The sequence below is a fragment of the Falco rusticolus genome, chromosome 10 (genome assembly GCF_015220075.1).
Source record: "Falco rusticolus isolate bFalRus1 chromosome 10, bFalRus1.pri, whole genome shotgun sequence".
In the NCBI taxonomy this organism is placed as follows: domain Eukaryota; kingdom Metazoa; phylum Chordata; class Aves; order Falconiformes; family Falconidae; genus Falco; species Falco rusticolus.
This window is the reverse complement of record NC_051196.1, coordinates 36,943,704-36,960,958: the sequence shown is the minus strand read 5'-3', so window position 1 is coordinate 36,960,958 and position 17,255 is coordinate 36,943,704. Positions and strand designations below refer to the sequence as shown.

At 59.9% G+C, this 17,255-nt stretch overlaps 1 protein-coding gene across 1 annotated transcript; it reads left to right on the top strand.

The window, feature by feature from the left end:
• The first annotated feature begins 2,516 nt into the window (after window positions 1–2,516).
• On the top strand, window positions 2,517–17,023 carry LOC119155158 (sacsin-like). The gene is made up of 7 exons (XM_037403423.1): window positions 2,517–2,592; window positions 3,024–3,111; window positions 3,246–3,348; window positions 3,656–3,802; window positions 4,151–5,483; window positions 5,683–5,771; window positions 6,390–17,023. The coding sequence occupies exons 1-7, from the start codon at window positions 2,570–2,572 to the stop codon at window positions 16,466–16,468; spliced, it is 11,862 nt and encodes a 3,953-aa protein (XP_037259320.1). The 5' UTR covers window positions 2,517–2,569; the 3' UTR covers window positions 16,469–17,023.
• Window positions 17,024–17,255: the final 232 nt, after the last annotated feature.

Here is a 17,255-nt window from a genome sequence, read left to right as displayed (position 1 = left end):
CAACAGCCTCATCCTGCTCCCTTCTGGCTGACCAGGACGTGCCCCTTACCGGACCCCTTGAGGTGAATTTGAGCTCAAGTATAAAAGGCTTTAATGAACAATGCATCGGGCCAAGTCTTGCCACCTTAATCGGTTCTACAAAGAGTCTGGAAAGATGCAGCACTGAAGAACCAATCCTGCAGGCATGGGTTCACCCCCCAGCTCTACTGGCCAGCATTGCATCAGGGCTGCTGCAGCTCTTATCAGCACAGGAAATTTCACTCCCTGACCACAGGAGTCAAAGTCTCTGGCATTCCTGCTCCCAGCCAGTTTAACCCCTTCTGCAGTCTGACACCCTCACCTTCCCTACGAGGTCACTGCTTGGATACAAGTCACTATTGCTGAGCAGTTACACCTTCACTGGCCCTGGTTCGTCTGTGCTCCATGTACCTGCAGATGAGCTTTTTATCATGTAATGTAACAACTGCCAGTTCTAGGGGACATGGGACCCCAGTGGGACAGCTGGTTCCATCCTTCTGGTGCAGCAGCAGACCCGTGGCCCACTGTCACCCTGGCCAGCCAGTGGGTCCTGGCAATGCTGGGGGCCCCATCTCCATCCCTGCAGAAGAGGAACATCACAGCCCAGCACTGGCACGTATAGTATATGCTGTCCCCAGTCCCACCACAGCTCTGAGGCTCATGGGCATGAAGAGCCGAGTGTGACTCTGCATGGAGAGGGAGTGAAGCCACAAAACGCTGACCTGTAAACCACTGTGGTCAGGAGCAAGGTGGCAGGAGAAAGGTGAGAAGGCTTCCCTGAAGAGGTGCCCCACTGCATTCCCTGAAAGTCGTCCTACACTCACCCCAAGGCAGTGTGTCCTAGGTGTTCTTGCCCTGACACGTTCCAAGACCATATCCTTGCAGCCTTCGTCAGTGCAGTCAGTGTGATTTCCTGTGCCCTCCATACAAAGAGTCCACGTGGCCTAAATTGGTCTCACGTGATCTATACAGTGCAAATGATCTCCATGTGGTCCCCAAGATCCATTTGATACAGCCCCTTCATCCAGGACAGCTCAGATGATTCTCAAGGCCAGTTATAGGCAGGAGACCAGAAACTACCCGCCTGGGGTCCCTGTCCCTCCCAGCCTCGTCCTCGGTGCTGATGGCCCCATGTAACCTCCCCCCAGACAATCTGTGGACACTGGCTGGTGTGCTACCCTGCCCCAGCAGCCTGCACCCTGTAGTGAGATGGTGAGAGACAGAGAGATGGGTGGGTGGGTGTATGAAGAGGGTCTGTGAGGCCCCGGTCTGAGGTAGTTGCCCTCAATAAATGCATATCATGGTCCAACATCTTCCTGGATGCATGTCTGACTCCCATACGTTGCCCCCAGATACGTCTTGGTCCCTCCCCATCCTTGACACATGTACTGTCCTGTATTCCCCACCTGGACACACGTCCTGGTCCTGCCTTGTAAGGGCCCTTTTTGAGAATAGGCTTTGTTCATCGTCTGGGTGCCAGGTGGCAGAGTGATGATGCCTTAAAATGTAGTGAGGAAGCAATTAGCGCTAAATCTGCCTCTCTGAGCTCACCTGCAAATCAGTTCTGTGCACACCTGCCTGCAAGGAGGGGCTGCCCAAAGCCTCCCACAGCCCCAGTCCTGCTCTGGGAAGGGGAGGGCTCCTTGGAGGAGCACGGAGGGAGCCAACAGCTCCATGGAGTGTTCTGGCTGTAAAGGTGCTTTGCTGCACACAGGCTTGGCTCAGGGCAGAACTGGGGTGGGAAAGTGATTATAACCAGCACTTATGTATGTCATGAAGGGTCTCATCTGGGGTCCTTGTCTTCATACGCCACACTACCTCACGCAGAAACCCCTGTGGATGGCCATAGGTTCAGCTCTGCCCAGCTGAGTCCGCAGCACAGACCTTCACTGCCCCCATCCCTCAGCAGCCCCCTGTCCTGACCGCCCCTGGGCTCAGGGACTCTGCAGGGTCCTGTGTCCCTGGAGATGCTTTTCTCAGCGCCCTCCAGGTCCTCGTATCCTCCCATCCCCTCTGTCCCCACACAGTTCTTGTGACTGTGGGGTGTCTTCGGCTGCCTGTCCATGGGGACATGCCACATAGGGTCTGCCAGGTCCACCAGGCAGGGCCAGCCCTCTAAGAGGTGACCTGTTTGAAGGAGTTGGGTGGGCTCAAGGTCACCCCGAGTCTCCTCTTGGCCAGGGCCACTGGGCGTTGGAAGACACCTGCTGAGCCTTCCCTCTCATCAGTCCCACCACAGCCCTCCAACCCACGGCCGTGCTGCCCCCTCCCCACAGCCACGCTCCAAAGCCCCCTGTCACCCCACAGACACGCCCCACGTTCTTCCCCACCCCGCTGCCCTGCCCCCACGTTCTCCCTGCTCCTCGGCCACCTCCGGTTCGCCCCGCCCCAGGGCCCGCCCCTTCCCCGGCGCCGGGCGCTGTGTGCCGGGAAACGAAACTTCGGGGCGGGGGCGGGGGCGGGGGCGGGGGCGGGGGCGGGGGCGGGGCCAGGGCCGCCTGGCCAGCGGGGCGCGGCGGTGAGAGCGGTGCATCCTCCCCGCGGCGTGCCCATGGCCCGCGCGCAGCCCAGTCCGTGAGTGGGGGGCGCTGGGGGGGCACTGGTGCTTCATGCAGGGGCGTGCGGGGTGGCCGGAGTGTTCCAGTGTGACTGGGGGTGTTGGTGTGACGCGGAGCTCCGGAGGTAGTGGGGAGACCTGAAGGGTCCCAGAGGGAGGTGGGGGCTACGGGGGCTCAGGGCTTGCTGGGGGATACGGGGAAGTTTGAGGGTTGCTGGAGGATCCCAGGAAGAGACGGGGGCTTTGGGGAGGTGGGGGGTCCTCGGAAGTGGTTGGCTCAGTGGGTCCTGGGAGGAGATAGGGTCCTTGACACCCTCCCACACCCCCCAAGGAGGGGGATGAGGGATCTCAGAAGGACATGGGGGTCCTGGTTACCCATGGAGGCTACCCCTCCTGCCCCACCCCCCCCCCCCCCCGCCACCCCCCGCCCCGTTTCTTTGCTTTGCAGGGAGGCTTTCTGCCAGCAGGCACCCACCTTCCTTGACTACCTGCACAGCATCCTGCAGAAGTACCCTGATGGGGGGCAGATCCTCAAGGTGAGACCCCCTGCCCCACTGGGCAGACCGCAGGGCCCCGCTGTGGGTGGTGGCCCTTGCCCAGCACCAGCTCCTGGGTCTTGCTGGGAAGGTGGGCTGGTGCCCTCCGGGCTGAGCACTGACCCCGACCCCAGGAGCTGGTGCAGAACGCGGACGATGCTGGCGCTAACGAGGTTGTGTTCGTGTCCGACGAGCGGGAGTTCAACATCGCTGGAGGAGGGCTGGCAGGCACCCAGGGTGAGAGGCACTGTGGGTGCTGCAAGAAACTGGACAAAGTGCAGGGGTGGCACTGGCACATACGGGGAGGGACTGGGGGATACTGGTGGTGAATTGAAGAGGGATCAGAGTGGACTGCAGGAACTGAATCCTGGTGTTCTGGGGGGGGCGGGGGGCACTGAGGATACTGGGAGGGCTCAGTGGTACTTGGGGCACTTTTGTGGGACTGGAGCGGGGGGGGTGCTGAGATTGTGGGGACACTGAGTGAGGGTCACAATCCTCCATACATGTCCCAAGTCTCCCCTAACCTATGGTCCTGACCCCCCAGGCCCAGCCCTCCTGGCCTACAATGACGCCCTGATGTCCCCCCGGGACTGGGCAGGGCTCCTGCACCCGGGGGTGTCACACAAGCAGAAGGACCCCAGCACCGTCGGGCGCTTTGGCCTGGGCTTCACCTCCGTCTACCATCTCACTGGTGAGCAGCACTGGGGACCTTGACTGCAATTGAACTGGGGACATGGGTTGTACTGGAGGCACTGACCTACACGTGCCAGGGGCCACTGGGGGGCACCGAGGGGGTGCAAAGTGGAGGGCTGTGTCTGAAGTGAGGAAACCTGAAGCACTGGGAGGCTGTGTGGCAATGGAGGGCAGGGCTGCAGGGGCAAACTGAGGGAGGACTGATGAATTGGGATTAAGCTTGGGACCATGGGAGGCACTGTGGGGCTGAACTTGAAGATTCAAGTTCGGGTGATGGGTTGGGACGATCTGGGGAGGCAGTGGTGTCCATGTTGTCCCTGTGGCCTCATGGTTCCCCTGTCCCCAGACCTGCCAGGTGTGCTGAGCCATCCATCCTTGGGAGTACTGGACCCTGAATGCCAGGTGCTGCCAGGTGCCGGTGCCCGCTGGGACATCTCTGCAACCCAGGACCTTCCTGGCCTTTTCGAGCCCTTCTTGGCTGGGCTGGAAGCTGTGGGACAGCACCGTGGCTCTCCCCAAGGCACCCTCTTCCGCTTCCCCCTCCGCCGGCAACCCTCGAGAATCACTGCAGGCGTCTCTGATCCTCAGCGCCTCCGCAGCCTTCTCCAGACCTTCCTCACTGAGGCCCCTCTGGCCCTCCTTTTCCTCCGCCATGTCCGCCGGGTGGCTGTGCATCACGTGGCCCCTGATGGGGTCCAGACACTCATGGGGACCCTTGTGGCATCTCAGCAGCCTCTCCCTGTCCCAGGGCCATCAGGGGCTGAAGGGCTGAGTCTGACATGGTGCCTGGTGTCCCTGCATGGGGATGGGGTGGAGGATGACAGCAAGTGGCTGGTGGCCACAGGTCGGGCCACAGAGGGGCCGACCGTGGCACTGGGTGCAGGGCTGGGTTGCTACCCTGAGCTGAGCCTGGCGCACCCGCTCCATGGGTCCTGCCAGGGGCGGCTGTGCTGTTTCCTACCCCTGCCAGCCACAGATGAGATGGTCACAGGGCTGCCTGTCCATGCCAGCGCTCCATTTGCCCTCTCAGATGATCGCCGCCACCTCCGCTGGCCAGAGGAGGGTGAGGAGGGTGAGGATGATGCCCGCTGGAATGCTCTGCTGCTGCTTAATCTCCTGCCACGGATCTACAGCCACATGGCTACCGTGGCCATGTCTCTGTCTGACGCAGATGCCTACAGCATCTGGCCGGACCCCGAGAGCATGCCGAGCTGTGGCCGCATCCACAGCTTGGTGAGCCACATCTGCCGGGAGCTGGCAGCTGCCTGCAGCCTGGTGCCGGCCACGGAGGGGACCCCAGGGCAGCTGCGGGCCCCCGAGGCTGTGCTGCTGCCGGAGGTGGCGGGGGACGTGGCCGCACGGCAGGCAGTCCGAGCCTTGCTGGTGGCAGCTGGGGAGCCGGTGGCTGAGGTCCCAGCCCATGTCCGGAGGGTGCTGGCTCTGGGGATGGCGGAGGGCGTGCGGGAGGCCACGGCAGGCCACGTGCGGAAGGTGCTGCGGCACCGTGAGGCTGTAGACCTCCCAGCCACTGACCGGCTCTCCCTGCTGCGCTACGTGGCTGGGGATGGGCACCATGCCGAACTGCAGGGTCTCCCCCTCCTGCCTCGTGCTGATGGGACCTTCGTGGCCTTCGGAACTGCATCAGCCATCGTCTATGTGGACACATCCATCTGCCCCAGGTGAGTGCGCAGCCCTGTTCCCAGCAAGAGTGGGCAGGTGAGCCAGTTGCCCCATGCTCTTGAGCTGAAAGTGGGAGGCTGTGGTTGAACCTGGGCATGTGGGTGCTCCCCTGCCCACCTCTGCTCCCCTGGTAACACCGAGTGGGGGCTGAGCCCCATCCCCTCTCCCATCCCCCGGCACCTCTGTTTGTCCCCACAGGCAGCTCCTGCCCGGCCTGGCCGGGTCCTTCCTGCCCTCGGATCTGGAGCCGGGCTTGGACAGCCTCCTGCGAGGCATTGCCAAGGCAGGTAAGACACAGGGGGTCCCTGGACCACCTTTGGGTCCCCTGATCTCCCTCTAAACCCCAGCACCCCTAGGCACCCCCTGGGGCTCCTCTGCAGCCCCAGTATCTCCCTGTACCACGCTGATACTCCCTGTGCAAGCCTGGGGTCCCTGATCGCTGTCTGAGGCCTCTCTCTGGGCTTCCCCCATCCACCCAACAGCACTCTGGAGCCCAAGTCCCACTGTCTCTCCTCCGGTTTGGGGTGTGTTGTCTGAGCCCAGGGCCACCTCTCCTATCCCATGTCTCCCTGTGTCTCCAGGGACTCCCCTGTCCTTGCTCTTCTTCCCACAACCCCCCATCCCCTCTGTGCTCCCTCAGATCCTGGGTCTCCCTGTGTTCCCCATCTGAGGACCTCTCTGCCCCCCAGTACTGGTACCCCTGACACCTCTTTCCCTCTCAGATCTCCTCCATCCCCACCAGTCTGGGCTTCCACTGTTCCTCCTATTAGGGTATCCAGTGGCCCTCCAGAGCCCAGGTCCTCCCATCCTCCCCGTTGCCCCATCACCTGCAGATCTCAGGTTCTTTCCCTGCCAGGTCCCAGGTCCCACGTACTCCTCACCCAGCCTCTGCCTCCTGTGCACAGGGCTCTTCTCCAACCTGGTTCTGCTGAACCCAGCCGTGACTGCCCAGACCCTGCGCTTGGCTCTGCCCCCGACCTGGACATCCCAGTCTTCAACCCCAGTGACCTGGTGCCCAGCCCAAGGCCCTCCCCAGCCCCCAGCCTCCTGGTTCCCAGCCCTGTGGCAATTCCTGGCTCACCACGTGGAAGACCTGGGCCCTCTGGAGGGGCTCCCTCTCGTCCCCCTGTCCCCACTGGATGCCCCCAGCATCTGCCTGGCTCCACTGATACCCCAGTCCAGTCTTATCTTTCAGGCAGGTGAGGACCAGCACCTGCCACCTGCTGTGGCCTCTGTGCTGGAGGTCCTGGGTTGCCCAGTGGTGCTGCCAGGTGTGTGGCAGCGCTCCCTGTCCCACTATGTCCTGCCTGCATCCCCACTTGGCGCCCTGCGGGCCCTGGGCAGGCAGGGGGCTGCAGCTGTGGCCTCCCGCCTGGCCTCGCTGCCTGCCTCAGACGTGGACTCCCTCCGGCTCTACCTGGCAGACCTCCCATCCCTAAGAAAGGAGGACAGTGCCACCCTGGCTGCTTTGCCCCTCTTTGTCCCACTGCCCTGCTTGGCTGCCCCACAGCCCACAGGGCTGGTGCCAGCCAGTGCCACCCCGGTGCTGGAGCCAGGGCTGGAGCTGCCCAGAGATGTGGTGCTGCCAGAGGCCATGTTGCAGTGCCGGGATGAAGCTGACCGGCAGCTCCTGGGGAGGCTGAAGAAGCCCCTTGTCAGTACAGCCTGCATGGCGCTGGTGGCCATCAGGGCTGTGGCCCGGGGTGCCTATGCAGGGCTGGTGGCCGAGAAACAGGCTCTGCTGCTTTGGGTGCTGCAGCACGGAGACGTACTCTTTGCACAGAGCCCCCCGCTCCAGCAGGCGTGCAGCAGGCTGGCCTTCCTGGAATCCCCCAAAGGCCCTGCACGTCCGCAAGACCTCTATGACCCCTGCAACAGCACCCTGCGGGCGCTGCTGGGCCCTGAGCACTTTCCTCCTGCTGCCTTTCGCAGCCCACCCGTGCTCCATGCCCTGAGAGCCCTGGGCTTGCGGCAGGGTGAGGGGTGCCTGACGCCTTTTGACATCCTAGAGGCTGCAGCGAGCGTGAGTCAGCATGATGCAGCGGCTCTGGGCAGGGCTCAGGCACTGATCAAGGTCTGCAACTGCCCCAAGGCACTGGCTGGCTTCAGCGCTGAACATCTTAGGGAGCTCCAGGCCCTGCCATGGGTGCCTCGTTCTGAGTGCACCAGGAATCCTAAGCAGCCCTTCCTGCCCCCCAGGAAGCTGCGGTCCGCCCAGTACCAGCCCCTGGTTGGGCTGGCCATGCATCTGACAGATGCCTTTGTGCCAGAGGCAGAGCAGAAGCTGGGGCTGAGCCAGCCTCCCCCACCACAGAAAGTGTGGGAGCAGCTGAGAAAGCTGGTAGGGTGCAGGGATGTGGGTGAGGTAGTTCGTGCACTCCAGCCTGTCTATCGGCACATGCAGGAGAACCTGAAGACCTTTGGGGCTGCCCCAGATGATGCTGTGGTGTGGACTGGGGCTGGGTTTGCCCAGCCACGTGATGCCGTGCTGGGCTATCCTGAGGAGCTGGAGCAGGAACTGGGGAAGCTGGTGCCCTGCGTGCCCCCTGAGTTCCTGCCCTACAGCTGCCTCTTCAGGGCTTGGGGCGTGGAGGCGAGGGTGAGTGAGGAGAGGGCGGCTGCGGCCCTGCGCTGCCTGGGGCAGGACATAGACACTCGAAGCTCCAGAGCTGGCACCGCAGCAGAGTTGCAGGTGGCTGTAGCTGTCCTGGAGTGGCTTAAGAGCCGGGGGCACCGGGGTGAGGGCACCGTGCCGGTTCCTGTGAGGATCCTGGAGGGCTCAGGCTTTGCCCTCCGCCCAGCTGCCTCTACCGTGTACCTGGACATGGACCTGGAGCCAGAGGAGGATGTTCAGGAGGTGGTGCATGAGGCGGTGCCATCCAGCACAGCCATATTCCTTGGTGCAGAGCTGCTCAGTACGCGGGTGCTGGGGCCAGAGCCATTCACAGCCTGTGGTCCCTCTGAGCCCATCACCTTACGGCTCCGCAACATCCTCCAGGAGTATGGTGAGGAGAGCGACCTCTTCACAGAGATGGTCCAGAATGCCGAGGATGCTGGAGCTACTGTGTGCCGCTTCCTCCTGGACCTCCGATGCTGCAGAAAGGCCACCTCTGGGCTGCTAGACCCTGGCATGGCTGCCTGCCATGGCCCAGCCCTCTGGGCTTACAACAACGCCCTCTTCACGGAGGATGACCTCCGTAACATCACACGGGTCGGGGCTGCTACAAAGGAGGGCCAGGCAGGCCAGATTGGGCGCTTTGGCCTGGGCTTCAGCTCCGTCTACCGTGTCACTGATGTGCCAGCAGTGCTGAGCGGGGAGACACTACTCATCTTTGATCCCAACGGCACCCATCTGGGAAAGCACATGCCCATACCTGGCTGCCCTGGCATCCGCCTGGACTTCTCCAACCGACCACGCATCCTCCGTGCTTTTGCAGAGCAGTTCTGGCCCTACCACGGTATCTTTGGGTGCCGCCTGCCTGAGCCAGGACCCTTTCCAGGGAGCCTTTTCCGCCTGCCTTTCCGCACTGAAGAGGAAGCTGTAAAGTCACAGATTTGCTCAGAGGCCTTTGGTACAGAGCGCATCCAGTCCCTTGGCACCAGCTTCCTTGGCTCTAACCGGCTCCTGCTGCTCTTCCTCAAGGGAGTGAGGGAGATGTCCCTGGAGATGCTGCCACACACGGCCACCTCTGCGAGGGACACCATGCCTCTGGCCATGCTACGGCGAAAGCTGATCCGAGACCTGGGGGCCCCTGGGGGCCCCCCAAGCCGGGCAGCTATCGAGCAGTTCACAGCCTGCGAGGAGTCATTTAAGACCACGTGGCACTACCTAGTTTTGGTGTGTCAGGGTGATGGGGAGCTGCTGGAACTGTTTCATCAGAACAGGCAAGCAGGGCTCCACCCTCCGTCTCCCATGGCTGGCGTGGCCCTTCCCCTGGCCCTGACTGCAGATGATAAGTGGGTGCCGCGTCTAGATGCCGAGGAGGGGCGAGTCTTCTGCCACCTTCCCATGCCAGTCAACTCAGGGCTGCCAATCCACGTGCATGGGGCCTTCAGCATCCTCTCCAATCGCAAGGGGCTGTGGGACACGGCACACCAGGGCAAGTGGAACCGGGTGCTGCTCCGCAATGCTGTGCCAGCTGCCTGGCTCCAGGCACTGGACCAGCTCCGCATCATGCATGAGGCAGGTGAGCTGAAGAGCTATGAATACCATGTCTTCTGGCCGGACTCTAACACTGCCCGCTACCCCTACGTGGAGGCTGTGACTGGTTTCTACCAGGCTATGGCAGCCAGGGATGGTCCCAGGCTGTTTTCTGATGGCTGCTCTTGGTGCTCACTGCAGGATGCCCGGTTCCTGCACCAGGCTGTGGTCAGACACCCTAAGCTGGGTGCCGTTGCGAAGCGTGTCTTTGCCAATACCCTGCCCCGTCCCCTGTTAGCTGTGCACTTGCCAGAGCACGTGCACAGGGGCCTCGGGAAGGCAGTGGATGCTGGCACCTATGACTGGCCCCGCTTTTACTGTGAGCTTGTGCTTCCCAACTTGAAAGACCTCTCTGCTGTTGATCGGGAACCGCTGCTTCTCCATGCACTGGATATTTCCCATGATGATGTGGACAAAGTGCTGCAGAGAGTGCCCTGCATTCCTGCCACCCCTCATGGCCACCTGCAGCTCATCAATCACCTGGTGCATCCTGGAGGCCGCACTGCCACTTTGTATGACCCTAAGGACGGGCGCTTCCCCATGGGGGATGCCTTCCTTTCCCCGGGAATACTAAGCCAACTGGAGAGGTTGGGCATGGTTAAGGACAGGATGACTCTGCCAGAGCTGCTGGAGCGGGCAAAGACAGTGCGGCTTATTTGGACCAAGGACCATGCCCAGGCCTGCCAGAGGGCTGTATGCATCCTTCAGCTGCTTCAGGATGCAGTGGAGGAGAGGGTGGACAACACCACGCAGGCAGCTTTCCAGACTGTGCCCTTCCTCCCTGCTGTGCTGCCCACTGGTGACCATGCGCTGTTGCCAGCTGCCCAGCTCTACCATCACCTCCATGCCCTACTAGTGGGACTCATCCACCCTGTCTTGGCTTCCAAAATGCTGGGGGAAAACTTCAGCATCCCTAAGGAGGTCACATCCTTTTTGGGACTGGACCGGCAGCCACCAGCAGCTAGAGTCCTTGAGCAGCTGCAGGCACTGAGCCGCAGCTCCAACGCTCTCTCTTTGGAGACCCTGCAGGACAGCACCCACAGCTGCTACAGGTACCTGGACAAGCTGCTCCAGAGAGATCGCTCCAGCTGTGATGAAGTGATTTCTGCAGTGGCCAAAAGGGAGCCCTTCATCTTGGTGGGCTCCTGCTTTGTGCCCGTCATGGCTGTGGCTGAAAGGCTCTCATTTGAGGCTGCCCCATACCTTCACCAGCTCCCAGAGCAGTACCGGCGCTACAGCCAACTCTGGGAGTGTGTGGGGCTGCGCCACACGTTTGCCTGGGAGGATTATGCCCGAGTGCTCTGCACGCTGGCAGACATGTATGCTGGGGAGCCGCTGCCTGCCGCAGAGCTGGCTCTGGCCTTGCAGCTGGTGTCTTCTGGCTTGATGGCAGTTGACAAAGAGCTTGATGCCTACCAGACCCAGCAACTCTTTCTACCTGACCAGGAGGGCATCTTGCGTTCATGCGACAAGCTCTGCTTCAATGACACGCCATGGATGCCGGTGGACAGAGATGTCCTGCTGTGCCACGAACAGCTGTCCCGAGCCACAGCCCTGCGCTGTGGGGTGCCTACCACACGCCACCGGGCGCTGGAGAGGAACCGGCTGCTCACTGGAGACCTGAACTCCTGGGTGCAGCCATTTGGTGCCCATGAGGACTTGCCCACACGGCTGAAGAACATCTTGGGTGAGTACCCGGCATCTGCTCGTGATATAGTGGCAGAGTTGCTCCAGAATGCAGATGATGCTGGTGCAGGGCTTGTGCACTTTGTGTGGGACCGCCGGCAGCACCCAGCGGATGCCACTTTCAGTGACAACTGGAACTTCCTGCAGGGCCCTGCCCTTTGCATCTACAATGACAGCCCCTTCCAGCAGCAGGACATCGAAGGCATTCAGCGTCTGGGGGTGGGTAGCAAGCAAGGCCGGCAGGATGTCACAGGCAAATATGGCCTTGGCTTCAACACTGTCTTCCACTTTACTGACTGCCCAGCCTTCCTTACTGGAGACAGTGCACTGTGTGTCTTTGATCCCCATCTCTACTATGTGCCTAATGCCACAATGGAGAGTCCTGGTGGGATGTTCGCTGTCAACCCTGAATTCAAGAAGACCTTTCCAGACATTTATGGCACCTTCCTACCCTCCCTTTTCAACCTGAACAAGGGTGTCATCTTCCGGCTGCCTCTTCGCACTGCAAGTGGGGCTGCCATCTCCAGGGTGTCTGGCATGGTCGTGCGGGACCAAGACCTCAGGGACATGGAGACAGTACTGGCTGAGGAAGGAGAGGACTTGGTGCTCTTCCTCCGGCACCTCCACACTGTGGTTTTCTCCGAGATCCCCCCAGATGGGGAACAGGCATTGGAGAGGCTGCGGGTTGCCACAGAACTGGGAAATGGTGATGCAGAGCTGAGACGGGGTTTTCAAGAGAGATTGAGCCAAACTGTTGATGGGAACAGCCCCACCTCTCTCTCCTATATCATGACAATCAAAACCAGCACGGCTAAGGCCAGCAGTGTGTGGAGGGTGATGTCCCAAATTGGGGTGCAGGAAGGGGCTGAGGAGTCTCCAGTGCCTGGGCGGCTGCCCTACGGGGCTGTGGCTGCCTGCCTGAAGCCATTGCACTTGGACAAAGTCATGGGCAAAGCTTTCTGCACCCTCCCGTTGCCGCTGACCACAGGGCTGCCTGTGCACATCAATGCCAACTTCGCTGTGGATGCGGCCAGGCGCAATCTCCGTCAGGACACAGGCAGCACAGAGGAAGCCTGGAATAGCTTCTTACTCCGGCGCTTGGTGCCTCCCCTGTACTGTGCCTTTCTCACCAGGCAGTGGGAAGCCCTGCAGCCTGAAGGGCTCCAGTTTAAGTCTTTGTCAGACTGCCAGAAGTGCCTGACCTCCCACTACCTCCACTTCTTCCCTGCTGGGACAGAGGTGCTACCCACCTTTCAAAACATGGTGAGGGAAGTCTATAGGCACCTCAGTCGTGCACGCCTACCCCTGATGCCTGTGTACCACCTGAAGCAACCTGACAGCACAGTGACAATGACCTGGGCATCTCCAGGTGGTGGGGATGTGCTAACAGAGCCATACTTCCTCAAGTCAAAGCCTAAGCCAGTTCTCCAGGAGGTGCTGCAGCGCCTGAACATGAACCTGGTGCCAGCATTCATCCACCTGCGGCATATCTACAAGGAGTTCATTGAAGCCAATGTGGACGCCATTGCCTTTCAGCCAGACTCCCTCCGGCGCTTCCTCAGGGCCCTGGCACTCCCTGTGCCGTGCAGGTTGGCTGAGACACCCATAAGGACAGCAGAGAGCTGCTCCATCCTGCTGAGGCACTGCCTGGAGCCCACGAGCACGGACAAGGCAGAAGTGGAACTAGAACTGGAAGGCCTTCCCTTGCTGGCCACACAAGACGGCTGCCTGAACGCCCTCAGCACCCACCACCCAGTGTTCCACAGCACTTTTGCCCACCTCTTTCCCCGCCACTGCCACCTCTTCATTGACAGGTTGATCTCGGACTTGGTCCTGCCCTGCTTTGTGAAGATGCTGGGCCTCCTGGAGGCCACACCGCTCATCCAGGAGGCTCTGGCTCAGCTGAACTGGACCACAGAGGGGCAGATGTGGCTTAAGGAGCTGTGGAGCTTCTTCAGCGCTGTGGTCTACCCAGTCACAATGACCAAAGAAGAGATAAACACCAATATGGATTCATTCATGGATCACCTCCAGGATTTGGAAGTGCTGCCTGTTCAGGGGCATGACGGAGACTTGAAGCAGCGACTGCCACTGTCCTCCCTCCCCAATGTTCTTTTTAATTGTGACACGGATGTGGCCAAGGTGCTGCACAAACTGGGCATCCCTGTGCTCCAGCTGTCCCTGCTGCCTTTTAACTTTGCCGCCTTCTGCCTGCAGGCAAGGACACTGCAGGCCACAGAGCCTAGGGCTGTGGTGGCCTGGTTGGCAGGCACCAGAGCTGACCTCCACTGGAAGAACTTAACTGAGTGGGATGTGACTGCTCTGCTGGGCTTTGTGCAGGGAAAACTGGATTTGTCGGCACAGCAGCAGCTCCAGCTCCTGCCTCTATTCAGGAAGCATGATGGGGAGTACGTCCCCGTGAAACCCTACCGCAAGGTGCTCTTGCTCAGCAGCCAGGTCCCACGTGCCCTGGCCCTGTACAGCCTGGACAAGGACACGTTGCTGCTTACAGCAGACAGGAACCACCAGCTGCTGGCCAAGGATTTGCAGTGGGAGCTCACAGATGACAAGCAGCTCTTTACGTCTGTAGTGCTGCCCCGGCTGTCCCAGCTCACAGCGCAACAACTTATGGAAGCTTTGCGCTTATTCTTTGACCTGCAACACCCCTATGACATTAAGTTCAAGGAAGCTGCTGTGAAAGCTTTTCAGACTGTGGCTTTTATACCCGACTCCCACGGTGTGCTGCGCCTGGCCTCCTACTTCTATGACAACACACCCTCCTTCCGCAATCTGCAGCTCCAATACCGCTTCGTGCCCGAGTCTTTCTTTGTGGACTTGGATTACAACCGTACAGCTGCCACAGCTTTCCTGCTTGAGGTGGGTGTGTGCACCACCCTCTCTGTGCAGGATTTTGTGGCACTGGCCAAAAAGATAGAGTATGAAGCCACTCAGGCAAGGTGCCATGCTGAAGACCTGCAGCTGCAACAGCATGAGATGCTCAACAACCTTAACACCCTGTTGGATGATCCCTCATCCATGGGTTTCCTGGAGCAAATTGCCTCCATCCGCTTCATGCCTCCACTGGACATTCCCCCAGATCTGGTGAACCTCCACCCCCCTTTTGCAGCCTGCACTAAGCCCGTGGCCCTGAAGGGCAGTGTTTACTACTGCCAAGAGGATGTAGCTCAGCTGCTGTGGACATCAGCCAGCATCCTGCCAAAGTCCTTCACACTCAAGCAGGATGACCTGAAGGCTATGGAAGTCCTTGTGGAGATACCTACTGCCCTGGTGGTGGCCAACCTGGAGAAGGTTTGCCGGGCAGCCTGCCAGACACCAGAGCAGGTGAACACACGGGCCAAAGTACTCCAGAAGGTGTACAACTTCTTGCAGACCCATCTGAAGGAGGTGGATGCAGAGCACCTCGCCTCACTGCCTGTGGTGCTGGCCAAGTCAGGGGACATGGCCATGCCATCGCAAGTGGTGAACTCGCTCCTGGATGAGGCTGACTTTTACCCCTACCTCCTCACACCTGACCCCTGCATTGCTCTCTATGTGGAACTCCTGCAACACCTTGGGGTGGTCCTGCTTCCCACACTGACTCACTACAGCTATGTCCTGACCCAAATCCACCAGGAGAGCCAAGCCAGTGGGATCCTCAATGCTATCCAGAAGAATACAGTCCTGCTGGCTACACGACGCTTCTTCCAACTGCTGCAGGAGGCACAGGAACTCCCTGATTTCTCCACTGTGGCTGAGCTGTACTTGCTGAGCACTGCTGACTGCCTTGAGTCATCCCACAGGCTGTACTTCAATGACTGCGTGTCCTCAAATACCTGTAGGGCCTTGGAGAGGGCCTTCGTGTTTATGGCTGAACTACCAGGGGTTAGGTGTAACGCCTGGTGGCTGCTGCAGATGCTACCGGAGCGCCTGCAGCCACGGTTGCTCTCGGAGGTGACCGAGCAGCAGCTGGAGGAGCGCAGACTGCGGTCGTGTCGCTACGGTTCTCACTGCGCTGGGCAGAAGCGTCTGCAGACCCTCCTGGTATCACCGTGCTTTAGGAGGGGGCTGGAGGCCCTCCTCCAGTGGCAGAGCCACAGGGCTGTGATGAGTGTGAAGGAGGATGGAGGCTTTTCCTTGGAGCAGCTGAAAGTGCAGTGCTGCGAGGACATCCGCACTGTTCTGGTCCACTGTGGTGCAAAGGTGGAGGGCAGCTCCCAGTCACGGGTCATCTACGTGTGCCAGGCTGGTGGTACCCAGCGGCTCCTCTACATCCGGCATGCCGAGTTGGTGCTGGGCCGGCAGCAGCTGAGGATCGTGGAGACGCTGGCGCAGGAGATCAATACCATCCTGGGTGGACAGCTGGAGGCACCTGCCTTGTCAGTGCTGCGTGAAATGCTGGTCTGCCAGAAGCCAGGGGAAGTGGCCACTGTTCTGGAGGAGAATGATGTGGCGCTGCCGGGTGCTGCACCAGAGCCAGAGAAGGTCGTGGAACCAGAGCTGGAGGAGGGGCTACAGGAGGAGGCTGTGGCAGAGGTGAATGGCAGTGTGCATCATGGCCTGGCAACCTCCTGGCAGCTGTGCGATGCCAAGCAGCCAAAGGTGCCGCAGGACCTCTACCTCCCCTGCTGGGGACAGGACCACCATGGCTCCCAGCTGGGCAGTGAGGTGGCCATGGCCCCAGTTCCACCCATCCCAGAGGCCCAGCGGTGGTTGCGGCAGGCCAAGAGCGACCTGCAGGCAGCCTACAATGACTTCAGGCGCGGCTGCCCCAACTGGGTCCTCTTCAAGGTGCACCAGACCCTGCAGAAGGCACTGGTGGCTGCCATACTTTGCCATGGTGAGGCCTTTGAGGCCGGAATGGGGCTGGTGGGCCTGGCCCGATGGCTGGAGGTAGCGCAGCCGAAGCTGAAGGGCTTGGCAGAGGAGGTGAAGTGGCTGCACGGCTGTGGCGTGGATGGCAAGGCCACACAGTACCCCAGCTGCCACCGCTTCCCCACCACCCCTGAGGAGGCATTCCACAGCGTGGATGAGGAGGAGGTACTGAGGAGGGCGCAAGGTGTGCTGGAGAGGCTGCAGGACCACGTGGGCAGGATGTGAGGGTGTCCCCACAGAGGGGACACTGCCACCTGGGCCACGGAACTGATACCGGGGGAAGTTTAACAGTGTGCTTAACTGTAAATGTTGTAACTAACGTATCAGTGACATGGCCGAGCTGTACAATGCTGTATTATGTCATTTAGCTACTAGCAGAATGCTGCATTGTATAGTTTAGCTATTAAGTAGGTAAGAACTGGTCCAAGACCAAGACATAAACCAAGAGTGCTGAAACAGGGCCAGAAGAAAAGGTCATGAAAAGGATAAGAAAAGGAAGATGACGAAGAGGATCAAGAAAGGATGAAGATGTCCCAAAAGACCATCAGAGGACCCCCAATACATTAGGCCACAAGTGTAGTAACAGTGTAGATATGATAAGTAGTTCTTGGAACTGTAATGCATATGCTAATAGTTTCTCAGAAATGTCATTTACATGTATAGATCAGCCATATAAAGATAAACAGCGAATAAAGTCAGTATGCATGCTGGGTGGAAATTATCCCCTGTATATCCGGGGCCAAAAATAAACAATGCCTGCTTTCTGAAACTCCAAACTGATTATTAGAGAGTTTTGTCTCCGATTTTTTGGCATCAATCCCTCTGAACCTCTTTCAGTTCAGCTCTGTCTGGAGGTCCAAGGCTGCACCTAGCATTAAGATCCAAGCTAAGCATGAAGAGGCAGGGGCATAATGATTTTCTTTCTTTTGTTCTTGCTTGCTTTCCTAGTTATACATATCACTTTATTTCCTGCCCCCTCACCCTTCTTCCCCACCCCAACCTTTTCCTGGGC

Coding starts and splice junctions, on each gene's coding strand:
- LOC119155158 (XM_037403423.1), top strand. CDS start 2,570: ATGGCCCGCGCGCAGCCCAGTCC. Junction 3,349..3,655: donor AGGGCTGGCAGGCACCCAGG/GTGAGAGGCACT, acceptor CTGACCCCCCAG/GCCCAGCCCTCCTGGCCTAC. Junction 5,484..5,682: donor GACACATCCATCTGCCCCAG/GTGAGTGCGCAG, acceptor TTGTCCCCACAG/GCAGCTCCTGCCCGGCCTGG.